General features: G+C 55.0%; 1 protein-coding gene across 1 annotated transcript in view; it reads right to left on the bottom strand.

Annotated features, from left to right (window-relative positions):
- Window positions 1-1,351: 1,351 nt before the first annotated feature.
- The window catches only part of LOC141176406 (voltage-dependent calcium channel gamma-4 subunit-like), a 56,787-nt gene continuing 34,039 nt past the window's right edge, over window positions 1,352-24,099 (bottom strand). The window contains exon 7 of the mRNA XM_073660390.1: window positions 1,352-4,112. Coding sequence (XP_073516491.1) covers window positions 3,577-4,112 — 536 coding nt within the window. The 3' untranslated portion in view covers window positions 1,352-3,576. The remainder of the gene's footprint in view (window positions 4,113-24,099) is intronic.

Raw genomic sequence — 24,099 nt, 5'->3', positions numbered from 1 at the left:
AAACCCTGGAAGGATAGGCACTTGCTTGAAATCCCTTGCTTGGCCCAGTCAGAAGCCAACATGGCTGGTGTCAAAGTGGCAGGAACTTTGTCACGTTCCCAAAGACAACACGGCCTGAAAATGGTACCTAAAATAGGGGCCGGTTCTCGAATTATTAGGTCACCCTCGTGTGATCAAGCTTGAGCCGCCTGCTCAGGTCAATTCAAAGTCTTATAGGATTCATGAGGCCCACTGAGAGTAACGCGCCCCGACACGCGCTTCTTGAGAAAGAGCTTTGCGAAACGCGCGTCGGGGCGCGTTACTCTCATCGGTACCAGTGGTGTGGGGGTCCCACCGATGTGCTGACTGTGCGGCCATTGAAGCTGGGTGAGTTTTATACATGAGGTTGCACTGATATGTATGGGATGGGTTAGGCTACGTATGTGACTGCTTGCATCTTGTACTACAATCTGCTATTACTTGCATTAGCAGTCTAGCACTTTGGGTGTATGTCCGTATACCCACCCTGAACTCGTTTACATAATAACTCATATATATCCAACCTGGCTTTTGCATTTTCTGCGGGATCCCCTGACACCTGGCACTATGCACTTTACTTCCCCTGCATTGTAACTTATATGAAATGACTTTGTATGCAATAGTTTGCCTATCTTATTTAATAAAATCATGTTCTTTATGCTGTTAAACTCATGTCTTCTCCTTCCTTAAAAAAAAAAAAAAAAAAAAAAAGAACTGGCCCACTGTAGGCACTGTGGGTTGGCAGACGGTGCCCAGCCCCCGGCTTTGGGCAGGGGGGTATGTAGGAAAGTAAGGTAAGGTAGGGTTAAATCCTAGCACTGCAGGTGATGAATAGGTGTACCTGGATAGCTATGACTAGAACCAGGCCGTGCGACCACTGTTCAGTTAGCTGGGAGAAGCTGAGCAGAATGGGTTGTGTTGGAGCTGGAGAGAGACCAGCCAGAATCCCTCTGAGAAGAGACTGCACGGGTCGTGTGCACCAAGCTGCAAGTATCACTGTTTGCTATGGATGATAGCTGTTTTGTGTGACCGGCTTGGAACTAGCACAGCCGTCATCTGTATTGTTTAGTTGGTGCCTGGACAAGGCCGGGATTTTATGTTTAGGGCTTTATTTTTGGTGCTGTGCAACCAGCGGAAATAAACACTATTTAATGTATAATATAAAAAAACCCTGTGGCTTCGTGTTCCAAGCAACTGGCCGAGAGAGTGAACCCCTATAATCCACAGCTCAGCAGACAGTACCATACATGATAGGATTAGATCCTTCTGCCCCCTGCAGTTGTATTAAGGAATCACACGCAGATTTTGGGAAATTTTCCTTTATAAACATCACATTTTGAACATTTCTGGGATTTCGCACTTTCTGGGTGGAAACATATCGCTGCATTAACCCTGTATTCCTGTGGTAGTTGTGACGGTGGCGCTGGTGGAGGGGTTGGGTTGATTCTTTGCTCCTGGAGGAAACACTTGTCTCAAGGCAACATGGACCTGCTGCCCACCCCTCTGCTGCGATCCTGGTCCTCCAGTAGGGTCTGGAGGGAAACGCGGCCCTAAACTCGGGATCTAAACTATTGGGGAATGTTCTACAGACCTTGGCAGTCACATGTCCATCATCTCAGGGCCAACACATGTCCGTAAGGACTGGCGAATCTCCATATTGCACAATGTCCTGGTCACTGGCTCCAGGAATAACAGGGTCACCTGATATCCACCATGTCTAACCTGTAGACTATGCTGGTGAAGTTGGTTCTTCTCTACTTCTGGACTTGAAGACTGGGGTGTCCTGAGTATCTACAGAACATCATGGTGGATATTAAGGGGGCCTTACAGTAACTTTTTGCAGTTTCCACCCTAAAGCATACAAAGTTTTCAGATGTTCACAGTGTAGGACATATCTACCAAAAGTGAGGAGGCAACGGAGGCTACAAAGTATCACATTTATGGGGCTACAAAATATCACATTTGTGGGGCTACAAAGTATCAAACGAGTGAGGATACAAAGTGTTACATGAGAGGGTTTCCGATTGTGTAGGGGGTTCCTGAGTTTTGTAGTAAATGTCTCTTTAGGCTTTGGTAGCCAAACCCATCGTCTTATAAGTTTGGTCACCACTAATAGTGGAGAAGACCCTGGAGGTGACCGGTAGGTGAGAGACTTTTAATATTTTCTGAAGACTCTACATTTGACGTTGACTATGTTGAGGCATCTACGAGGTCATACAAGTCTTGGTCCACTGGAATATTGATGTTGGCCAAACCCGTGGCCACCATTACTCACGGAAGAGCCTTTGATGATGGTGGTTGGAGATGGGTCCTATGATGCTGATGACTCTAGTAAGGCATCGTCTTTAAGACGAGGGTCAATCCTCAAGAAGAACTTCACATTGATGGGAAGATGAACCACAGTACTCCCCCCCAACCTCAATATTTCAAGTTTTAGTCAATGATATGTTTCATTCCTCCAAGGGTTCAGGATCATGGTCAACATGTCAGCCAAGTCCTTGAGAGATAGAGGTGGGGGGGATCAGAGGGTCTTTTGGAGGTGTGAAGACTGATATGTATTATGGCAGGAGAACCAAATACTATCATCTTATAGGCGTGGTCATGAGGTCTCTGATCTTGAATACCAGCCCCACGAGGCTGTGAGTAAAGCACCAAGAACTCTAAAAGTGTTCTCCAAAAATGCAGGTGAAAAACATTGACTTAGTGAGTGTAAATTACTTTGAGGGTATGTACACTTTTGCAACAGATTTGCATAAAAAAAAATCAGTAGTCTCACATTGCGTGTATACAGCTCCTATGCAAAGCTTTATATCTCACTGACTACAAGAGACCTCATGTTTCCGTCTGTCCCTCAGGGCTTGACAATGGCCATTTGGAGGATGGCTAAAGGGTTCTTTAACCATGGTGACACATAGCTCTGCATAGGGCCTGTAAACAGTAGACAATTTGCAATGAAGTTCATAAAGTATTCATACCCTTAATTGTATGCAACAGTTTTGGCATTGAATAACAGTCTAAACACATAGAAAGCTTAACAGCAGGGCCATGACGGAATCCATTTAGGGGCCTACCGTGTCTATGGTTGGTGCCACCTTCTCACAAGATCTCCTTAGTCTTATTGGACCCTCAAATAATAATAATAATAATAGAAAACCTTCTGGACGCAAACAACTTCTCCATACAACATGAGGCTTTTACGTTTTGGGGCTCGTGGTTGCAAATGTCATATTTGGCAGAACAATAATTCCAGTCTAATTTGGAGAGGCTTAATGAATTTTTTTGCCCCTTCTTCTCATCTTAGACCTTCCCTGCCTATAGCTGACCTGGAAACCCCAGTGCATTACTTTATGGCTAGGAGGGTAGGGTAAAAACTACTCAGTCTAGCACAAAACATGAATTTGGGTAATTGCAGACCCCATGGCGGTGCCACTTTTTCTCTGCTATGTACAGAAATAACTTAGAATCCTGTCTCAATACTGATCTGATTCATGGTCCACCACAATGGCAGACCCCTCATTACCCTCCACTTATTATATTCGCCACAACACTAGGCTTTGGTCACACTGGGGTGGTCCTTCTGTTCACCACACTGATGTGAAGACCTTCCTTTAGTTCTTTCTGGAAGCAGTTGTGGACTTGCATGAAGCTGATATCTTGATCGGGGTGAAAACTGGCAGGGGTGGTGATTTTCAGGGGTTCCCTGGAGAGAGTGTACATGGAGATGTCCCCCATGGGGATGGCACTAGTATATTTGATGGCAGCTGAAGACACTTCCCGGGATGGAGAAGCCTCTGTAGACCTGGAGCTGGACCTAGAGGGTCTCCTCTGATATCTGTAGCTCGGCATTCTGGCATAAGGTGAGGACGAGGACTTCATGAATTCCCTTCTGGACCTGAACCTTATCTCCTTGTTCCGTTCTATATAGATATTCACGGCCAGGACCCCAATAGTCTCCGCCACTATGAAGGACAGCGCCCCGAAATAGAAGGACCAGCCGTAGTTGTAGTGGTTCTTCTTGTCCTCATCCTTCTTGTCACTGGGGTCTCCGGCATTGCTCGATATGTACACGATGATCCCAATGATGTTGCTGAGACCTGGAAATATAAGAAAAACATAGAGCACAGCGGCAGTTTAAAGCATAGTGGAAAGTCATGAAAATGAGCTATAGCAACTGATTAGAGTCTGTCCTAATGGGACAGAGCTACAGTTTAAAGCATGGGGAAATAACTAAACAAGAGTCTGATATTTTAAAACGTGTGAAGAATTAACACTATCTGAGACAATGTCTATGAGTTACTGTCACTAATTGTAGCTACACATTAATAGACTGTGCTGCAGTGTAAAGCATGGAGGATGGACAGAACAACAGCTTTAGCTTCTAAAAGTGCAGGAGGAGTTCAGACTTTGTCAGGCTCCAATAGACAATGCAGAAAAAAAAAAGATGGAGTCACTGATAATAGCTGTGCCCTAATGGAGCTAAACTGCAGTGTAAAGAACTGAGGAAAGACAGAACAACAAGTCTTTGAAACTGGGGGGAGGAGGTGGCGTTTCTACAACTGGGGGGAGGAGGTGGCGTTTCTACAACTGGGGGGAGGAGGTGGTGTTTCTACAACTGGGGGGAGGAGGTGGTGTTTCTACAACTGGGGGGAGGAGGTGGTGTTTCTACAACTGGGGGGAGGAGGTGGTGTTTCTACAACTGGGGGGAGGAGGTGGCGTTTCTACAACTGGGGGGAGGAGGTGGCGTTTCTACAACTGGGGGGAGGAGGTGGCGTTTCTACAACTGGGGGGAGGAGGTGGCGTTTCTACAACTGGGGGGAGGAGGTGGTGTTTCTACAACTGGGGGAGGAGGAGGTGTTTCTACAACTGGGGGGAGGAGGTGGCGTTTCTATAACTGGGGGGAGGAGGTGGCGTTTCTACAACTGGGGGAGGAGGTGGTGTTTCTACAACTGGGGGGAGGAGGTGGTGTTTCTACAATTGGGGGGAGGAGGCGGTGTTTCTACAACTGGGGGAGGAGGTGGCGTTTCTACAACTGGGGGGAAGAGGTGGCGTTTCTACAACTGGGGGGAGGAGGTGGTGTTTCTACAACTGGGGGGAGGAGGTGGCGTTTCTACAACTGGGGGAGGAGGTGGTGTTTCTACAACTGGGGGGGGAGGTGGTGTTTCTACAACTGGGGGAGGAGGTGGCGTTTCTACAACTGGGGGAGGAGGTGGTGTTTCTTCAACTGGGGGAGGAGGTGGTGTTTCTACAACTGGGGGAGGAGGTGGTGTTTCTACAACTGGGGGAGGAGGTGGTGTTTCTAGAACTGGGGGGAGGAGGTGGCGTTTCTACAACTGGGGGGAGGAGGTGGCGTTTCTACAACTGGGGGGAGGAGGTGGTGTTTCTACAACTGGGGGGAGGAGGTGGTGTTTCTACAACTGGGGGGAGGAGGTGGTGTTTCTACAACTGGGGGGAGGAGGTGGTGTTTCTACAACTGGGGGCAGGAGGTGGTGTTTCTACAACTGGGGGGAGGAGGTGGTGTTTCTACAACTGGGGGGAGGAGGTGGTGTTTCTACAACTGGGGGAGGAGGTGGTGTTTCTACAACTGGGGGGAGGAGGTTGTGTTTCTACAACTGGGGGAGGAGGTGGTGTTTCTACAACTGGGGGGAGGAGGTGGCGTTTCTACAACTGGGGGGAGGAGGTGGCGTTTCTACAACTGGGGGGAGGAGGTGGCGTTTCTACAACTGGGGGGAGGAGGTGGCGTTTCTACAACTGGGGGGAGGAGGTGGTGTTTCTACAACTGGGGGAGGAGGAGGTGTTTCTACAACTGGGGGGAGGAGGTGGCGTTTCTATAACTGGGGGGAGGAGGTGGCGTTTCTACAACTGGGGGAGGAGGTGGTGTTTCTACAACTGGGGGGAGGAGGTGGTGTTTCTACAATTGGGGGGAGGAGGCGGTGTTTCTACAACTGGGGGAGGAGGTGGCGTTTCTACAACTGGGGGGAAGAGGTGGCGTTTCTACAACTGGGGGGAGGAGGTGGTGTTTCTACAACTGGGGGGAGGAGGTGGCGTTTCTACAACTGGGGGAGGAGGTGGTGTTTCTACAACTGGGGGGGGAGGTGGTGTTTCTACAACTGGGGGAGGAGGTGGCGTTTCTACAACTGGGGGAGGAGGTGGTGTTTCTTCAACTGGGGGAGGAGGTGGTGTTTCTACAACTGGGGGAGGAGGTGGTGTTTCTACAACTGGGGGAGGAGGTGGTGTTTCTAGAACTGGGGGGAGGAGTTGGTGTTTCTACAACTGGGGAAGGAGGTGGTGTTTCTACAACTGGGGAGAGGAGGTGGTGTTTCTACAACTGGGGAGAGGAGGTGGCATTTCTACAACTGGCGGAGGAGGTGGCGTTTCTACAACTGGCGGAGGAGGTGGCATTTCTACAACTGGCGGAGGAGGTGGTGCTTCTACAACTGGGGAAGGAGGTGGTGTTTCTACAACTGGGGAGAGGAGGTGGTGTTTCTACAACTGGGGAGAGGAGGTGGCTTTTCTACAACTGGCGGAGGAGGTGGTGTTTCTACAACTGGGGAGAGGAGGTGGCATTTCTACAACTGGGGGGAGGAGGTGGAGTTTCTACAACTGGGGGGAGGAGGTGGCATTTCTACAACTGGGGGGAAAAGGTGGAGTTTCTACAACTGGGGGAGGAGGTGGTGTTTCTACAACTGGGGGGAGGAGGTGGTGTTTCTACAACTGGGAGGAGGAGGTGGTGCTTCTACAACTGGGGGAAGGAGGTGGTGTTTCTACAACTGGAGGAGGAGGTGGTGTTTCTACAACTGGGGGAGGAGGAGGTGTTTCTACAACTGGGGGGAGGAGGTGTTTCTACAACTGGGGGAGGAGGAGGTGTTTCTACAACTGGGGGGAGCAGGTGGCGTTTCTACAACTGGGGGAGGAGGTGGCATTTCTACAACTGGGGGAGGAGGTGGTGTTTCTACAACTGGGGGAGGAGGTGGCGTTTCTACAACTGGGGGGAGGAGGTGGTGTTTCTACAACTGGGAGGAGGAGGTGGTGTTTCTACAACTGGGGGAAGGAGGTGGTGTTTCTACAACTGGGGGGAAGGAGGTGGCGTTTCTACAACTGGGGGGAGGAGGTGGTGTTTCTACAACTGGAGGAGGAGGTGGTGCTTCTACAACTGGGGGAAGGAGGTGGTGCTTCTACAACTGGGGGGGAGGTGGTGTTTCTACAACTGGGGGAGGAGGTGGCGTTTCTACAACTGGGGGAGGAGGTGGTGTTTCTACAACTGGGGGGAGGAGGTGGTGTTTCTACAACTGGGGGAGGAGGTGGTGTTTCTACAACTGGGGGGAGGAGGTGGTGTATGTACAACTGGAGGAGGAGGTGGTCTTTCTACAACTGGGGGAGGAGGTGGCGTTTCTACAACTGGGGCAGGAGGTGGCGTTTCTACAACTGGGGGAGGAGGTGGCGTTTCTACAACTGGGGGAGGAGGTGGTGTTTCTACAACTGGGGCAGGAGGTGGTGTTTCTACAACTGGGGGAGGAGGTGGTGTTTCTACAACTGGGGGAGGAGGTGGTGTTTCTACAACTGGGGGAAGGAGGTGGCGTTTCTACAACTGGGGAGGAGGTGGTGTTTCTACAACTGGGGGAGGAGGTGACGTTTCTACAACTGGGGGGAGGAGGTGGTGTTTCTACAACTGGGGGGAGGAGGTGGCGTTTCTACAAGGGGGGGGAGGAGGAGGCGTTTCTACAACTGGGGAGAGGAGGTGGCGTTTCTACAACTGGGGGGAGGAGGCGGCGTTTCTACAACTGGGTGGAGGAGGTGGCGTTTCTACAACTGGGGGAGGAGGTGGTGTTTCTACAACTGGGGAGGAGGTGGCATTTCTACAACTGGGGGAGGTGGCGTTTCTACAACTGGGGGAGGAGGTGGTGTTTCTACAACTGGGGGGAGGAGGTGGTGTTTCCACAACTGGGGGAGGAGGTGGTGTCTCTACAACTGGGGGAGGTGGCGTTTCTACAACTGGGGGAGGAGGTGGTGTTTCTACAACTGAGGGGAGGAGGTGGTGTTTCCACAACTGGGGGAGGAGGTGGTGTCTCTACAACTGGGGGAGGTGGCGTTTCTACAACTGGGGGAGGAGGTGGTGTCTCTACAACTGGGGGAGGTAGCGTTTCTACAACTGGGGGAGGAGGTGGCGTTTCTACAACTGGGGGGGAGGTGGTGTTTCTACAACTGCAGGAGGAGGTGGTGTCTCTACAACTGGGGGAGGTAGCGTTTCTACAACTGGGGGAGGAGGTGGCGTTTCTACAACTGGGTGAGGAGGTGGTGTTTCTACAACTGGGGGGGAGGTGGTGTTTCTACAACTGGGGGAGGTAGCGTTTCTACAACTGGGGGAGGAGGTGGCGTTTCTACAACTGGGGGGGAGGTGGTGTTTCTACAACTGGAGGAGGAGGTGGTGTCTCTACAACTGGGGGAGGTAGCGTTTCTAGAACTGGGGGAGGAGGTGGCGTTTCTAGAACTGGGGGAGGAGGTGGCGTTTCTACAACTGGGGGGGAGGTGGTGTTTCTACAACTGGGGGGAGGAGGCGGTGTTTCTACAACTGGGGGAGGAGGTGGTGTTTCTACAAGTGGGGGGGAGGTGGTGTTTCTACAACTGGGGGGGAGGTGGCGTTTCTACAACTGGGGGAGGAGGTGGCGTTTCTACAACTGGGGGGAGGAGGCGGTGTTTCTACAACTGGGGGAGGAGGCGGTGTTTCTACAACTGGGGGAGGAGGTGGTGTTTCTACAACTGGGGGGGGAGGTGGCGTTTCTACAACTTGGGGGGGAAGGTGGCGTTTCTACAACTGGGGGAGGAGGTGGCGTTTTTACAACTGGGGGGAGGAGGCGGTGTTTCTACAACTGGGGGAGGAGGTGGTGTTTCTACATCTGGGGGAGGAGGTGGTGTTTCTACAACTGGCGGAGGAGGTGGTGTTTCTACAACTGGGTGAGGAGGTGGTGTTTCTACAACTGGGGGAGGAGGTGGGGTTTCTATAACTGGGGGAGGAGGTGGTGTTTCTACAACTGGGGGAGGAGGTGGTGTTTCTACAACTGGGGGAGGAGGTGGCGTTTCTACAACTGGGGTGAGGAGGTGGTGTTTCTACAACTGGGGGAGGAGGTGGTGTTTCTACAACTGGAGGAGGAGGTGGCGTTTCTACAACTGGCGGAGGAGGTGGTGTTTCTACAACTGGGTGAGGAGGTGGTGTTTCTACAACTGGGGGAGGAGGTGGGGTTTCTATAACTGGGGGAGGAGGTGGTGTTTCTACAACTGGGGGAGGAGGTGGTGTTTCTACAACTGGGGGAGGAGGTGGCGTTTCTACAACTGGGTGAGGAGGTGGTGTTTCTACAACTGGGGGAGGAGGTGGTGTTTCTACATCTGGGGGAGGAGGTGGTGTTTCTACAACTGGCGGAGGAGGTGGTGTTTCTACAACTGGGTGAGGAGGTGGTGTTTCTACAACTGGGGGAGGAGGTGGGGTCTCTATAACTGGGGGAGGAGGTGGTGTTTCTACAACTGGGGAAGGAGGTGGTGTTTCTACAACTGGGGGAGGAGGTGGCGTTTCTACAACTGGGTGAGGAGGTGGTGTTTCTACAACTGGGGGAGGAGGTGGTGTTTCTACAACTGGAGGAGGAGGTGGCGTTTCTACAACTGGGGGAGGAGGTGGCGTTTCTACAACTGGGGGAGGAGGTGGCGTTTCTACAACTGGGGGGAGGAGGTGGCGTTTCTACAAGTGGGGGGAGGAGGTGGTGTTTCTGTAACTGGGGGGAGGAGGTGGCGTTTCTATAACTGGGGGAGGAGGTGGTCTTTCTACAACTAGGGGGAGGTGGTGTTTCTACAACTGGGGGGAGGAGGTGGCGTTTCTACAAGTGGGGGGAGGAGGTGGCGTTTCTACAACTGGGGGAGGAGGTGGTGTTTCTTCAACTGGGGGGAGGAGGTGGTGTTTCTACAACTTGGGGGAGGAGGTGGTGTTTCTTCAACTGGGGGGAGGAGGTGGTGTTTGGTGTTTCTTCAACTGGGGGGAGGAGGTGGTGTTTCTACAACTGGGGGGAGGAGGTGGTGTTTCTACAACTGGAGGGAGGTTGTGTTTCTACAACTGGGGGAGGAGGTGGCGTTTCTACAACTGGGGGAGGAGGTGGCGTTTCTACAAGTGGGGGGAGGAGGTGGTGTTTCTACAACTGGGGGGAGGAGGTGGCGTTTCTACAACTGGGGGGAGGAGGTGGTGTTTCTACAACTGGGGGGAGGAGGCGGTGTTTCTACAACTGGGGGAGGAGGTGGTGTTTCTACAACTGGGGGGGAGGTGGTGTTTCTACAACTGGGGGGGAGGTGGCGTTTCTACAACTGGGGGAGGAGGTGGTGTTTCTACATCTGGGGGAGGAGGTGGTGTTTCTACAACTGGCGGAGGAGGTGGTGTTTCTACAACTGGGGAGGAGGTGGTGTCTCTACAACTGGGGGAGGTAGCGTTTCTAGAACTGGGGGAGGAGGTGGCGTTTCTAGAACTGGGGGAGGAGGTGGCGTTTCTACAACTGGGGGGGAGGTGGTGTTTCTACAACTGGGGGGAGGAGGCGGTGTTTCTACAACTGGGGGAGGAGGTGGTGTTTCTACAAGTGGGGGGGAGGTGGTGTTTCTACAACTGGGGGGGAGGTGGCGTTTCTACAACTGGGGGAGGAGGTGGCGTTTCTACAACTGGGGGGAGGAGGCGGTGTTTCTACAACTGGGGGAGGAGGTGGTGTTTCTACAACTGGGGGAGGAGGTGGTGTTTCTACAACTGGGGGGGAGGTGGCGTTTCTACAACTTGGGGGGGAAGGTGGCGTTTCTACAACTGGGGGAGGAGGTGGCATTTCTACAACTGGGGGGAGGAGGCGGTGTTTCTACAACTGGGGGAGGAGGTGGTGTTTCTACATCTGGGGGAGGAGGTGGTGTTTCTACAACTGGCGGAGGAGGTGGTGTTTCTACAACTGGGTGAGGAGGTGGTGTTTCTACAACTGGGGGAGGAGGTGGGGTTTCTATAACTGGGGGAGGAGGTGGTGTTTCTACAACTGGGGAAGGAGGTGGTGTTTCTACAACTGGGGGAGGAGGTGGCGTTTCTACAACTGGGGTGAGGAGGTGGTGTTTCTACAACTGGGGGAGGAGGTGGTGTTTCTACAACTGGAGGAGGAGGTGGCGTTTCTACAACTGGCGGAGGAGGTGGTGTTTCTACAACTGGGTGAGGAGGTGGTGTTTCTACAGCTGGGGGAGGAGGTGGGGTTTCTATAACTGGGGGAGGAGGTGGTGTTTCTACAACTGGGGGAGGAGGTGGTGTTTCTACAACTGGGGGAGGAGGTGGCGTTTCTACAACTGGGTGAGGAGGTGGCGTTTCTACAACTGGGGGAGGAAGTGGTGTTTCTACATCTGGGGGAGGAGGTGGTGTTTCTACAACTGGCGGAGGAGGTGGTGTTTCTACAACTGGGTGAGGAGGTGGTGTTTCTACAACTGGGGGAGGAGGTGGGGTTTCTATAACTGGGGGAGGAGGTGGTGTTTCTACAACTGGGGGAGGAGGTGGTGTTTCTACAACTGGGGGAGGAGGTGGCGTTTCTACAACTGGGGGAGGAGGTGGTGTTTCTACAACTGGGGGGAGGAGGTGGCGTTTCTACAACTGGGGGGAGGAGGTGGCGTTTCTACAACTGGGGGGAGGAGGTGGCGTTTCTACAACTGGGGGGAGGAGGTGGTGTTTCTACAACTGGGGGGAGGAGGTGGCGTTTCTACAACTGGGGGGAGGAGGTGGTGTTTCTACAACTGGGGGAGGAGGAGGTGTTTCTACAACTGGGGGGAGGAGGTGGTGTTTCTACAACTGGGGGGAGGAGGTGGCGTTTCTACAACTGGGGGGAGGAGGTGGTGTTTCTATAACTGGGGGGAGGAGGTGGCGTTTCTACAACTGGGGGAGGAGGTGGTGTTTCTACAACTGGGGGGAGGAGGTGGTGTTTCTACAATTGGGGGGAGGAGGCGGTGTTTCTACAACTGGGGGAGGAGGTGGCATTTCTACAACTGGGGGGAAGAGGTGGCGTTTCTACAACTGGGGGGAGGAGGTGGTGTTTCTACAACTGGGGGGAGGAGGTGGCGTTTCTACAACTGGGGGAGGAGGTGGTGTTTCTACAACTGGGGGGGGAGGTGGTGTTTCTACAACTGGGGGAGGAGGTGGCGTTTCTACAACTGGGGGAGGAGGTGGTGTTTCTTCAACTGGGGGAGGAGGTGGTGTTTCTACAACTGGGGGAGGAGGTGGTGTTTCTACAACTGGGGGAGGAGGTGGTGTTTCTAGAACTGGGGGGAGGAGGTGGTGTTTCTACAACTGGGGAAGGAGGTGGTGTTTCTACAACTGGGGAGAGGAGGTGGTGTTTCTACAACTGGGGAGAGGAGGTGGCATTTCTACAACTGGCGGAGGAGGTGGCGTTTCTACAACTGGCGGAGGAGGTGGCATTTCTACAACTGGCGGAGGAGGTGGTGCTTCTACAACTGGGGAAGGAGGTGGTGTTTCTACAACTGGGGAGAGGAGGTGGTGTTTCTACAACTGGGGAGAGGAGGTGGCTTTTCTACAACTGGCGGAGGAGGTGGTGTTTCTACAACTGGGGGGAGGAGGTGGAGTTTCTACAACTGGGGGGAGGAGGTGGCATTTCTACAACTGGGGGGAAAAGGTGGAGTTTCTACAACTGGGGGAGGAGGTGGTGTTTCTACAACTGGGGGGAGGAGGTGGTGTTTCTACAACTGGGAGGAGGAGGTGGTGCTTCTACAACTGGGGGAAGGAGGTGGTGTTTCTACAACTGGAGGAGGAGGTGGTGTTTCTACAACTGGGGGAGGAGGAGGTGTTTCTACATCTGGGGGGAGGAGGTGTTTCTACAACTGGGGGAGGAGGAGGTGTTTCTGACGCGCCCCCTGGGACATATTCCTTTTTGAGGGGAATACCCGGCACCGGATCAGATGGGGGGTTGTAGTCTCCGAGCGGCTGTGACCCGGTCCCGTGCCCAGGGCGTCAAGCTCAGTGTGATGTGGCAGTTCTACAGATGTTACTAAAGTTCTTTTGTGTCGACTACGCCACCCGTTGTGTTGCGGTCACTATGGCCGCCGCTGCAGCAGGGTCCGCTGAGGCTGATGGTATAGGTGCAGCTTGTGATGGTATAACCCCCAACGGGTGGGGTATAGCCTCAGAGGGGACAGGCGCAGAGGATGGGGGTTGTGGTGGTGTAGTGCAGACGGCAGTGAAGACAGAGTCGGGTTGTGCAGTTAAGGGTGTTTACTTACTGCAGATGTTGTACTGGTCACTCCAGCTGCTAGTGACCACCCGAGCCGTGCTGCGTCCACCAGGTCCTGGATCCAGCCAACCCCCAAACAAGTCCGGAGCGTGGCCCTGAGCTCTCCCTCTGTCCTTTCTTCAGCCGTCCCCACCAGTGATCCACCTAGGTCCAGCTCCCTCGGGCCTTCTGTTGGGACACCCTTGGCCCTGGGTTCCCTGACCCTTCATGTGGTGTGCCTTCGGGGTGAATGTGGTGGGTGACCGTGACAGACACTGCCCACGGTCTCCGGTCTCTGGCTGGGGATTGTTTTTACCCCCACCAGCTTGGGTTCCGGTACCCTGATGCTGACTCCTCACCCGGGGCTCTGATTTGGGTTCTTGGGTCCCTTCTCTTCTGTGCTCTGGGTCTTTCTCTTTTCTCCTCTCTCACTCTGGGTCTTGGTCTTTCTTCTCTCCTCTCCTGACTTGTTCTCTGCAGCTGATCCTCTCTGCATCTGATCCTCTGCATCTGACCCTGATTCTAGTTGGTGCCCACCTTATATACACCCTCTATGTGTGAGCTCAGGTGACCAGCACCCAATGAGCTCCTAACTTTACCCAGGCTGCTCCCCCTATCTGCCCCTACACTACATGGGATGTACCACCCCCCTCCCACTCCAGCCAGGAACAGACTCGGTCGTACCTGCACATTTCTAAGTGGGAGTACCGTCGGCCTGTTCCTTGGAAATGGGATGTAGGTAGTGCATGCAGCCTACCGAGCTCAGATCCACACTCCTTCCTTACCCGGGAGTGGAATATCACACCTCTGGGTTGAGGTGCAATACCCCTGTAGCAGCCGAATCCTCAGGGTGCTACATTCCCCCCTGGTAAATCACAGCACGTCCTCGGGCTGTAAAGACATAAACACCATAACATACAAAATTTTTCATATAAACATATAAAACATATAAAAAACATTATATAAATAACATATCTTGGCAGATAAAACTTTCTCGTCGTCTCCTGTTTCAGGTTCCTCCTCCGGACACTGTGCAACGTGTGTCCGGGAAAAGTGCGACAGTCTCTTAGAAAAAACTGGTTTTCTATAAAACCGGTAGGGGGCGCTTTAGGACGCGCAACTATTTACAGGGGAAGTTGGCCGCTCTCAGTCCTCGGCCAGGTAGAGGGAAGGGAATGGCTGCTCACAGTCCTCAGCCTGTAGGATGAAGGGGTTAACGGGTAAACAGTTCACTGGTCCCAACGGGGACTATTTTAGCAGCAACGGTTCACTGTGCCCCTACAGGCAACTATATACAGTCTCTACTCCCGTCCTCAACGACGGCTCCCTCCTGCTTTTTCTTGGTGAGATGGTGTTGCTTCAGACCCGTCCGGGTCCTCTTGCTCCTCCTCCTCGCACCGCAACTCCTCCTCCGTCAAGCGGTGTACGTGGAGGGCGTAAGGTCCTTTGGCACACTTGTGCCGGGTGAAAGTGACCTCGTCTCCTACGTAGAGGTCACGGCCTTTGTGACCTTCCGGCAGGTGGGACTCGACGTCTCTGCGGGTCACAAAAACGTCACCGCGGTTGTTACGGTCCCGAATAAAGCCCCACCCATGCTGCGGGTTGAACTTTATCACCGTCCCGATGGTGCGGGGACAGTGCGCTGCACGGGGGTTCCTCCTAGTCCGGCTCTTCTGCTCCGCGCTCCGGATTTGGGCCTGTTGTTCTCTGACCCGCCTCTCCTCCCGTTCTCTCGCAAACTCTGCTAGCTGCTGACGACAACACTCAGTACGCTCAGCGGCGACTGCCCGAGTTTCTCCGGTGAACCCCATCAAATCTTCTCCCGTGGGGTCCCACACGAATTGGGCTTCTTCTAAAGGAGGCGAGACCCGAGTCACGGGCTTCGGAGCCGGGATCAGGGGCTCACACAAGGGCCCTAGTCTTTGTTGCCGCTCCAGCTCACAAAACTCCTCGGGCCAGATAAAGGGCCGCCCGTCCGGCCATGTGAGCTGGCTGAAGAGGTCCTTTCCCAAACTCGGCACCCTTGGTTTTACGGGTGCGGGCGCGGTGGTGGTGGCGCCCGGGTTGCCCAGGCCTTGCGGCCAGGCCTGGGGCACCTGGAAGGTGAAGGGCACCGTTAGGACGGCGGCGCCCTGGGCTACCTGGCCTTGCGGCCAGGCCGGAGGCTCCGCGGAGGTAGGGGGCGCTGTTGGTGATTCGGCGCCCGGGGGTACTAGGCCTTGCGACCAGGCTGGTGGTATTTCCTGCTTTGTCACGCCCCGGGTCGAGGCGCGTGACGTCACAGGGGTCGCGGCGGCGGCTTCCGGTTGGGGCCTAGTCATTAGCGGTGACATGGCTGTTACTGGCACGGACGGGGGACTTTCGGGCTCTGCGACGGGGAACCGGGGCAGGTGGGCGGTCTCTCGGTATGGGGTATAAGCGTCCCCTTTACCTGCCTTCATACGTTCGGCTCCCTTCTCAGCGCCGTCTCCGACCTTGGGTCCTCCCGCGTCATCCGTAGAGGCAGTTGGTGTCCTCTCCCAGGGGAGCATGCTCCGTGGACGGGTTCCAGCTTGCTGGGCCATCTCCCGGCTCCACTCCGCCAGTATCTCTCGCTGTACCCGGGCCATCCTCCTTGCAAGGCCCTCCAAGGCAGTTTGTGCACACTCCCGGTCTCGGGGGAGCTGCGCTAAGATCTCCGCTAGACCTAGCGGGGTTGTGGACTCTAGCAGGCTCCTGACCATCGGGTCGGTGCTGCTCTGCTCTTCTTCCGGCAGGCTCCTGGCCAGCGGGCCGGTGCTGCTCTGCCCTCCTTCCTCGGTCTCTAGCAGACTCCTGGCCAGCGGGCCGGTGCTGTTCTGCTTTCTCTCCATCTCCGGGTAAACTTCTCCGCTACTCCTCGTTAGACTTCTTGCCTCCGGGTCCGCTCGCTCCAGACTGCTCCAAGCGGCACCCATCTTTTCTCTCTTCTTTCGTCTCCTCCCACTTCGAGGGCGGTCCCGGGGCAACTCGGTGACTGTCAGCTCCAGGGGTAGTTCTTTCACGCTGACAGACACCTCCAGCATCACAGTCTCTGTTGGTGGGGGCGGTTTCCACTTTTGGCGCCATTTTCTGTCCCGGCCCACGATGGGAGGTGGCCTCTTGCCCTCCTTTGGCACGCCCATAATGGCGTCCGCTGCTCTTCCAAGGCGGGAAATCTGCGGTTTTGGCGGGAAGCGTCGCCCAGTGGCGGGAAACTCTGCAGATGGCGGGAACAAGTTGGAAATGGCGGACAATCGGCGGGAAACGACTGGTGATGGAGTCCGATGGCGTGGACCCTCCGGAACCGGCGGGAGACTTCTTTCTGAGGTAAACTTGCACTTTTCTTCAGGCACGCAGTACCCGGTTGTTGTGGGCACGTAATCCTGCCGACTACGCCAAAGTTGACGCGCCCCCTGGGACATATTCCTTTTTGAGGGGAATACCCGGCACCGGATCAGATGGGGGGTTGTAGTCTCCGAGCGGCTGTGACCCGGTCCCGTGCCCAGGGCGTCAAGCTCAGTGTGATGTGGCAGTTCTACAGATGTTACTAAAGTTCTTTTGTGTCGACTACGCCACCCGTTGTGTTGCGGTCACTATGGCCGCCGCTGCAGCAGGGTCCGCTGAGGCTGATGGTATAGGTGCAGCTTGTGATGGTATAACCCCCAACGGGTGGGGTATAGCCTCAGAGGGGACAGGCGCAGAGGATGGGGGTTGTGGTGGTGTAGTGCAGACGGCAGTGAAGACAGAGTCGGGTTGTGCAGTTAAGGGTGTTTACTTACTGCAGATGTTGTACTGGTCACTCCAGCTGCTAGTGACCACCCGAGCCGTGCTGCGTCCACCAGGTCCTGGATCCAGCCAACCCCCAAACAAGTCCGGAGCGTGGCCCTGAGCTCTCCCTCTGTCCTTTCTTCAGCCGTCCCCACCAGTGATCCACCTAGGTCCAGCTCCCTTGGGCCTTCTGTTGGGACACCCTTGGCCCTGGGTTCCCTGACCCTTCATGTGGTGTGCCTTCGGGGTGAATGTGGTGGGTGACCGTGACAGACACTGCCCACGGTCTCCGGTCTCTGGCTGGGGATTGTTTTTACCCCCACCAGCTTGGGTTCCGGTACCCTGATGCTGACTCCTCACCCGGGGCTCTGATTTGGGTTCTTGGGTCCCTTCTCTTCTGTGCTCTGGGTCTTTCTCTTTTCTCCTCTCTCACTCTGGGTCTTGGTCTTTCTTCTCTCCTCTCCTGACTTGTTCTCTGCAGCTGATCCTCTCTGCATCTGATCCTCTGCATCTGACCCTGATTCTAGTTGGTGCCCACCTTATATACACCCTCTATGTGTGAGCTCAGGTGACCAGCACCCAATGAGCTCCTAACTTTACCCAGGCTGCTCCCCCTATCTGCCCCTACACTACATGGGATGTACCACCCCCCTCCCACTCCAGCCAGGAACAGACTCGGTCGTACCTGCACATTTCTAAGTGGGAGTACCGTCGGCCTGTTCCTCGGAAATGGGATGTATGTAGTGCATGCAGCCTACCGAGCTCAGATCCACACTCCTTCCTTACCCGGGAGTGGAATATCACACCTCTGGGTTGAGGTGCAATACCCCTGTAGCAGCCGAATCCTCAGGGTGCTACATTTCTACAACTGGGGGGAGCAGGTGGCGTTTCTACAACTGGGGGAGGAGGTGGCATTTCTACAACTGGGGGAGGAGGTGGTGTTTCTGCAACTGGGGGAGGAGGTGGCGTTTCTACAACTGGGGGGAGGAGGTGGTGTTTCTACAACTGGGAGGAGGAGGTGGTGTTTCTACAACTGGGGGAAGGAGGTGGTGTTTCTACAACTGGGGGGGAGGAGGTGGCGTTTCTACAACTGGGGGGAGGAGGTGGTGTTTCTACAACTGGAGGAGGAGGTGGTGCTTCTACAACTGGGGGAAGGAGGTGGTGCTTCTACAACTGGGGGGGAGGTGGTGTTTCTACAACTGGGGGAGGAGGTGGCGTTTCTACAACTGGGGGAGGAGGTGGTGTTTCTACAACTTGGGGGAGGAGGTGGTGTTTCTACAACTGGGGGAGGAGGTGGTGTTTCTACAACTGGGGGGAGGAGGTGGTGTATGTACAACTGGAGGAGGAGGTGGTCTTTCTACAACTGGGGGAGGAGGTGGCGTTTCTACAACTGGGGCAGGAGGTGGCGTTTCTACAACTGGGGGAGGAGGTGGCGTTTCTACAACTGGGGGAGGAGGTGGTGTTTCTACAACTGGGGCAGGAGGTGGTGTTTCTACAACTGGGGGAGGAGGTGGTGTTTCTACAACTGGGGGAGGAGGTGGTGTTTCTACAACTGGGGGAAGGAGGTGGCGTTTCTACAACTGGGGAGGAGGTGGTGTTTCTACAACTGGGGGAGGAGGTGACGTTTCTACAACTGGGGGGAGGAGGTGGTGTTTCTACAACTGGGGGGAGGAGGTGGCGTTTCTACAACTGGGGGGAGGAGGAGGCGTTTCTACAACTGGGGAGAGGAGGTGGCGTTTCTACAACTGGGGGGAGGAGGCGGCGTTTCTACAACTGGGTGGAGGAGGTGGCGTTTCTACAACTGGGGGAGGAGGTGGTGTTTCTACAACTGGGGAGGAGGTGGCATTTCTACAACTGGGGGAGGTGGCGTTTCTACAACTGGGGGAGGAGGTGGTGTTTCTACAACTGGGGGGAGGAGGTGGTGTTTCTACAACTGGGGGAGGTGGCGTTTCTACAACTGGGGGAGGAGGTGGTGTCTCTACAACTGGGGGAGGTAGCGTTTCTACAACTGGGGGAGGAGGTGGCGTTTCTACAACTGGGGGGGAGGTGGTGTTTCTACAACTGCAGGAGGAGGTGGTGTCTCTACAACTGGGGGAGGTAGCGTTTCTACAACTGGGGGAGGAGGTGGCGTTTCTACAACTGGGGGAGGAGGTGGCGTTTCTACAACTGGGGGAGGAGGTGGTGTTTCTACAACTGGGGGGGAGGTGGTGTTTCTACAACTGGGGGAGGTAGCGTTTCTACAACTGGGGGAGGAGGTGGCGTTTCTACAACTGGGGGGGAGGTGGTGTTTCTACAACTGGAGGAGGAGGTGGTGTCTCTACAACTGGGGGAGGTAGCGTTTCTAGAACTGGGGGAGGAGGTGGCGTTTCTAGAACTGGGGGAGGAGGTGGCGTTTCTACAACTGGGGGGGAGGTGGTGTTTCTACAACTGGGGGGAGGAGGCGGTGTTTCTACAACTGGGGGAGGAGGTGGTGTTTCTACAAGTGGGGGGGAGGTGGTGTTTCTACAACTGGGGGGGGGAGGTGGCGTTTCTACAACTGGGGGAGGAGGTGGCGTTTCTACAACTGGGTGGAGGAGGCGGTGTTTCTACAACTGGGGGAGGAGGCGGTGTTTCTACAACTGGGGGAGGAGGTGGTGTTTCTACAACTGGGGGGGGAGGTGGCGTTTCTACAACTTGGGGGGGAAGGTGGCGTTTCTACAACTGGGGGAGGAGGTGGCGTTTCTACAACTGGGGGGAGGAGGCGGTGTTTCTACAACTGGGGGAGGAGGTGGTGTTTCTACATCTGGGGGAGGAGGTGGTGTTTCTACAACTGGCGGAGGAGGTGGTGTTTCTACAACTGGGTGAGGAGGTGGTGTTTCTACAACTGGGGGAGGAGGTGGGGTTTCTATAACTGGGGGAGGAGGTGGTGTTTCTACAACTGGGGGAGGAGGTGGTGTTTCTACAACTGGGGGAGGAGGTGGCGTTTCTACAACTGGGGTGAGGAGGTGGTGTTTCTACAACTGGGGGAGGAGGTGGTGTTTCTACAACTGGAGGAGGAGGTGGCGTTTCTACAACTGGCGGAGGAGGTGGTGTTTCTACAACTGGGTGAGGAGGTGGTGTTTCTACAACTGGGGGAGGAGGTGGGGTTTCTATAACTGGGGGAGGAGGTGGTGTTTCTACAACTGGGGGAGGAGGTGGTGTTTCTACAACTGGGGGAGGAGGTGGCGTTTCTACAACTGGGTGAGGAGGTGGTGTTTCTACAACTGGGGAGGAGGTGGTGTTTCTACATCTGGGGGAGGAGGTGGTGTTTCTACAACTGGCGGAGGAGGTGGTGTTTCTACAACTGGGTGAGGAGGTGGTGTTTCTACAACTGGGGGAGGAGGTGGGGTTTCTATAACTGGGGGAGGAGGTGGTGTTTCTACAACTGGGGGAGGAGGTGGCGTTTCTACAACTGGGTGAGGAGGTGGTGTTTCTACAACTGGGGGAGGAGGTGGTGTTTCTACAACTGGAGGAGGAGGTGGCGTTTCTACAACTGGGGGAGGAGGTGGCGTTTCTACAACTGGGGGAGGAGGTGGCGTTTCTACAACTGGGGGGAGGAGGTGGCGTTTCTACAAGTGGGGGGAGGAGGTGGTGTTTCTGTAACTGGGGGGAGGAGGTGGCGTTTCTATAACTGGGGGAGGAGGTGGTCTTTCTACAACTAGGGGGAGGTGGTGTTTCTACAACTGGGGGGAGGAGGTGGCGTTTCTACAAGTGGGGGGAGGAGGTGGCGTTTCTACAACTGGGGGAGGAGGTGGTGTTTCTTCAACTGGGGGGAGGAGGTGGTGTTTCTACAACTTGGGGGAGGAGGTGGTGTTTCTTCAACTGGGGGGAGGAGGTGGTGTTTGGTGTTTCTTCAAATGGGGGGAGGAGGTGGTGTTTCTACAACTGGGGGGAGGAGGTGGTGTTTCTACAACTGGAGGGAGGTTGTGTTTCTACAACTGGGGGAGGAGGTGGCGTTTCTACAACTGGGGGAGGAGGTGGCGTTTCTACAAGTGGGGGGAGGAGGTGGTGTTTCTACAACTGGGGGGAGGAGGTGGCGTTTCTACATCTGGGGGGAGGAGGTGGTGTTTCTACAACTGGGGGGAGGAGGCGGTGTTTATACAACTGGGGGAGGAGGTGGTGTTTCTACAACTGGGGGGGAGGTGGTGTTTCTACAACTGGGGGGGAGGTGGCGTTTCTACAACTGGGGGAGGAGGTGGTGTTTCTACATCTGGGGGAGGAGGTGGTGTTTCTACAACTGGCGGAGGAGGTGGTGTTTCTACAACTGGGGAGGAGGTGGTGTTTCTACAACTGGGGGAGGAGGTGGCGTTTCTATAACTCGGGGAGGAGGTGGTGTTTCTACAACTGGCGGAGGAGGTGGTGTTTGTACAACTGGGGGAGGAGGTGGCGTTTCTACAACTGGGGTGAGGAGGTGGCGTTTCTACAACTGGGGGAGGAGGTGGCATTTCTACAACTGGGGGAGGAGGTGGCGTTTCTACAACTGGGGTGAGGAGGTGGCGTTTCTACAAGTGGGGGGAGGAGGTGGTGTTTCTGTAACTGGGGGGAGGAGGTGGCGTTTCTATAACTGGGGGAGGAGGTGGTCTTTCTACAACTAGGGGGAGGTGGTGTTTCTACAACTGGGGGGAGGAGGTGGCGTTTCTACAAGTGGGGGGAGGAGGTGGCGTTTATACAACTGGGGGAGGAGGTGGTGTTTCTTCAACTGGGGGGAGGAGGTGGTGTTTCTACAACTTGGGGGAGGAGGTGGTGTTTCTTCAACTGGGGGGAGGAGGTGGTGTTTGGTGTTTCTTCAACTGGGGGGAGGAGGTGGTGTTTCTACAACTGGGGGGAGGAGGTGGTGTTTCTACAACTGGAGGGAGGTTGTGTTTCTACAACTGAGGGAGGAGGTGGCGTTTCTACAACTGGGGGAGGAGGTGGCGTTTCTACAAGTGGGGGGAGGAGGTGGCGTTTCTACAACTGGGGGGAGGAGGCGGCGTTTCTACAACTGGGGGGAGGAGGTGGCGTTTCTACAACTGGGGGAGGAGGTGGTGTTTCTACAACTGGGGAGGAGGTGGCGTTTCTACAACTGGGGGAGGAGGTGGTGTTTCTACAACTGGGGGGGAGGTGGTGTTTCTACAACTGGGGGAGGTAGCGTTTCTACAACTGGGGGAGGAGGTGGCGATTCTACAACTGGGGGGGAGGTGGTGTTTCTACAACTGGAGGAGGAGGTGGTGTCTCTACAACTGGGGGAGGTAGCGTTTCTAGAACTGGGGGAGGAGGTGGCGTTTCTAGAACTGGGGGAGGAGGTGGCGTTTCTACAACTTGGGGGGAGGAGGCGGTGTTTCTACAACTGGGGGAGGAGGTGGTGTTTCTACAACTGGGGGGGAGGTGGTGTTTCTACAACTGGGGGGGGAGGTGGCGTTTCTACAAATGGGGGAGGAGGTGGCGTTTCTACAACTGGGGGGAGGAGGCGGTGTTTCTACAACTGGGGGAGGAGGCGGTGCTTCTACAACTGGGGGAGGAGGTGGTGTTTCTACAACTGGGGGGGGAGGTGGCGTTTCTACAACTGGGGGGGAAGGTGGCGTTTCTACAACAGGGGAGGAGGTGGCGTTTCTACAACTGGGGGGAGGAGGCGGTGTTTCTACAACTGGGGGAGGAGGTGGTGTTTCTACATCTGGGGGAGGAGGTGGTGTTTCTACAACTGGCTGAGGAGGTGGTGTTTCTACAACTGGGGGAGGAGGTGGTGTTTCTACAACTGGGGGAAGAGGTGGCGTTTCTATAACTGGGGGAGGAGGTGGTGTTTCTACAACTGGGTGAGGAGGTGGTGTTTCTACAACTGGGGGAGGAGGTTGCGTTTCTACAATTGGGGTGAGGAGGTGGCGTTTCTACAACTGGGGGAGGAGGTGGCAATTCTGCAACTGGGGGAGGAGGTGGCGTTTCTACAACTGGTTGGAGGAGGTGGCGTTTCTACAAGTGGGGGGAGGAGGTGGTGTTTCTGTAACTGGGGGGAGGAGGTGGCGTTTCTATAACTGGGGGAGGAGGTGGTCTTTCTACAACTAGGGGGAGGTGGTGTTTCTACAACTGGGGGGAGGAGGTGGCGTTTCTACAAGTGGGGGGAGGAGGTGGCTTTTCTACAACTGGGGGAGGAGGTGGTGTTTCTTCAACTGGGGTGAGGAGGTGGTGTTTCTACAACTTGGGGGAGGAGGTGGTGTTTCTTCAACTGGGGGGAGGAGGTGGTGTTTGGTGTTTCTTCAACTGGGGGGAGGAGGTGGTGTTTCTACAACTGGGGGGAGGAGGTGGTGTTTCTACAACTGGAGGGAGGTTGTGTTTCTACAACTGGGGGAGGAGGTGGCGTTTCTACAACTGGGGGAGGAGGTGGCGTTTCTACAAGTGGGGGGAGGAGGTGGTGTTTCTACAACTGGGGGGAGGAGGCGGCGTTTCTACAACTGGGGGGAGGAGGTGGCGTTTCTACAACTGGGGGAGGAGGTGGTGTCTCTACAACTGGGGGAGGTAGCGTTTCTAGAACTGGGGGAGGAGGTGGCGTTTCTAGAACTGGGGGAGGAGGTGGCGTTTCTACAACTGGGGGGAGGTGGTGTTTCTACAACTGGGGGGAGGAGGCGGTGTTTCTACAACTGGGGGAGGAGGTGGTGTTTCTACAACTGGGGGGGAGGTGGTGTTTCTACAACTGGGGGGGAGGTGGCGTTTCTACAACTGGGGGAGGAGGTGGCGTTTCTACAACTGGGGGGAGGAGGCGGTGTTTCTACAACTGGGGGAGGAGGTGGTGTTTCTACAACTGGGGGGGAGGTGGCGTTTCTACAACTGGGGGGGAGGTGGCGTTTCTACAACTGGGGGAGGAGGTGGCGTTTCTACAACTGGGGGGAGGAGGCGGTGTTTCTACAACTGGGGGAGGAGGTGGTGTTTCTACATCTGGGGGAGGAGGTGGTGTTTCTACAACTGGCGGAGTAGGTGGTGTTTCTACAACTGGGGGAGGAGGTGGTGTTTCTACAACTGGGGGAGGAGGTGGCGTTTCTATAACTGGGGGAGGAGGTGGTGTTTCTAC

The sequence above is a fragment of the Phyllobates terribilis genome, unplaced genomic scaffold, assembly GCF_046119375.1.
Source record: "Phyllobates terribilis strain yellow unplaced genomic scaffold, ASM4611937v1 Scaffold_25__1_contigs__length_18738178, whole genome shotgun sequence".
Taxonomy (NCBI): Eukaryota; Metazoa; Chordata; class Amphibia; order Anura; family Dendrobatidae; genus Phyllobates; species Phyllobates terribilis.
The sequence above is the reverse complement of the archived record's forward strand: the minus strand, read 5'-3'. Positions and strand labels throughout refer to the sequence as shown.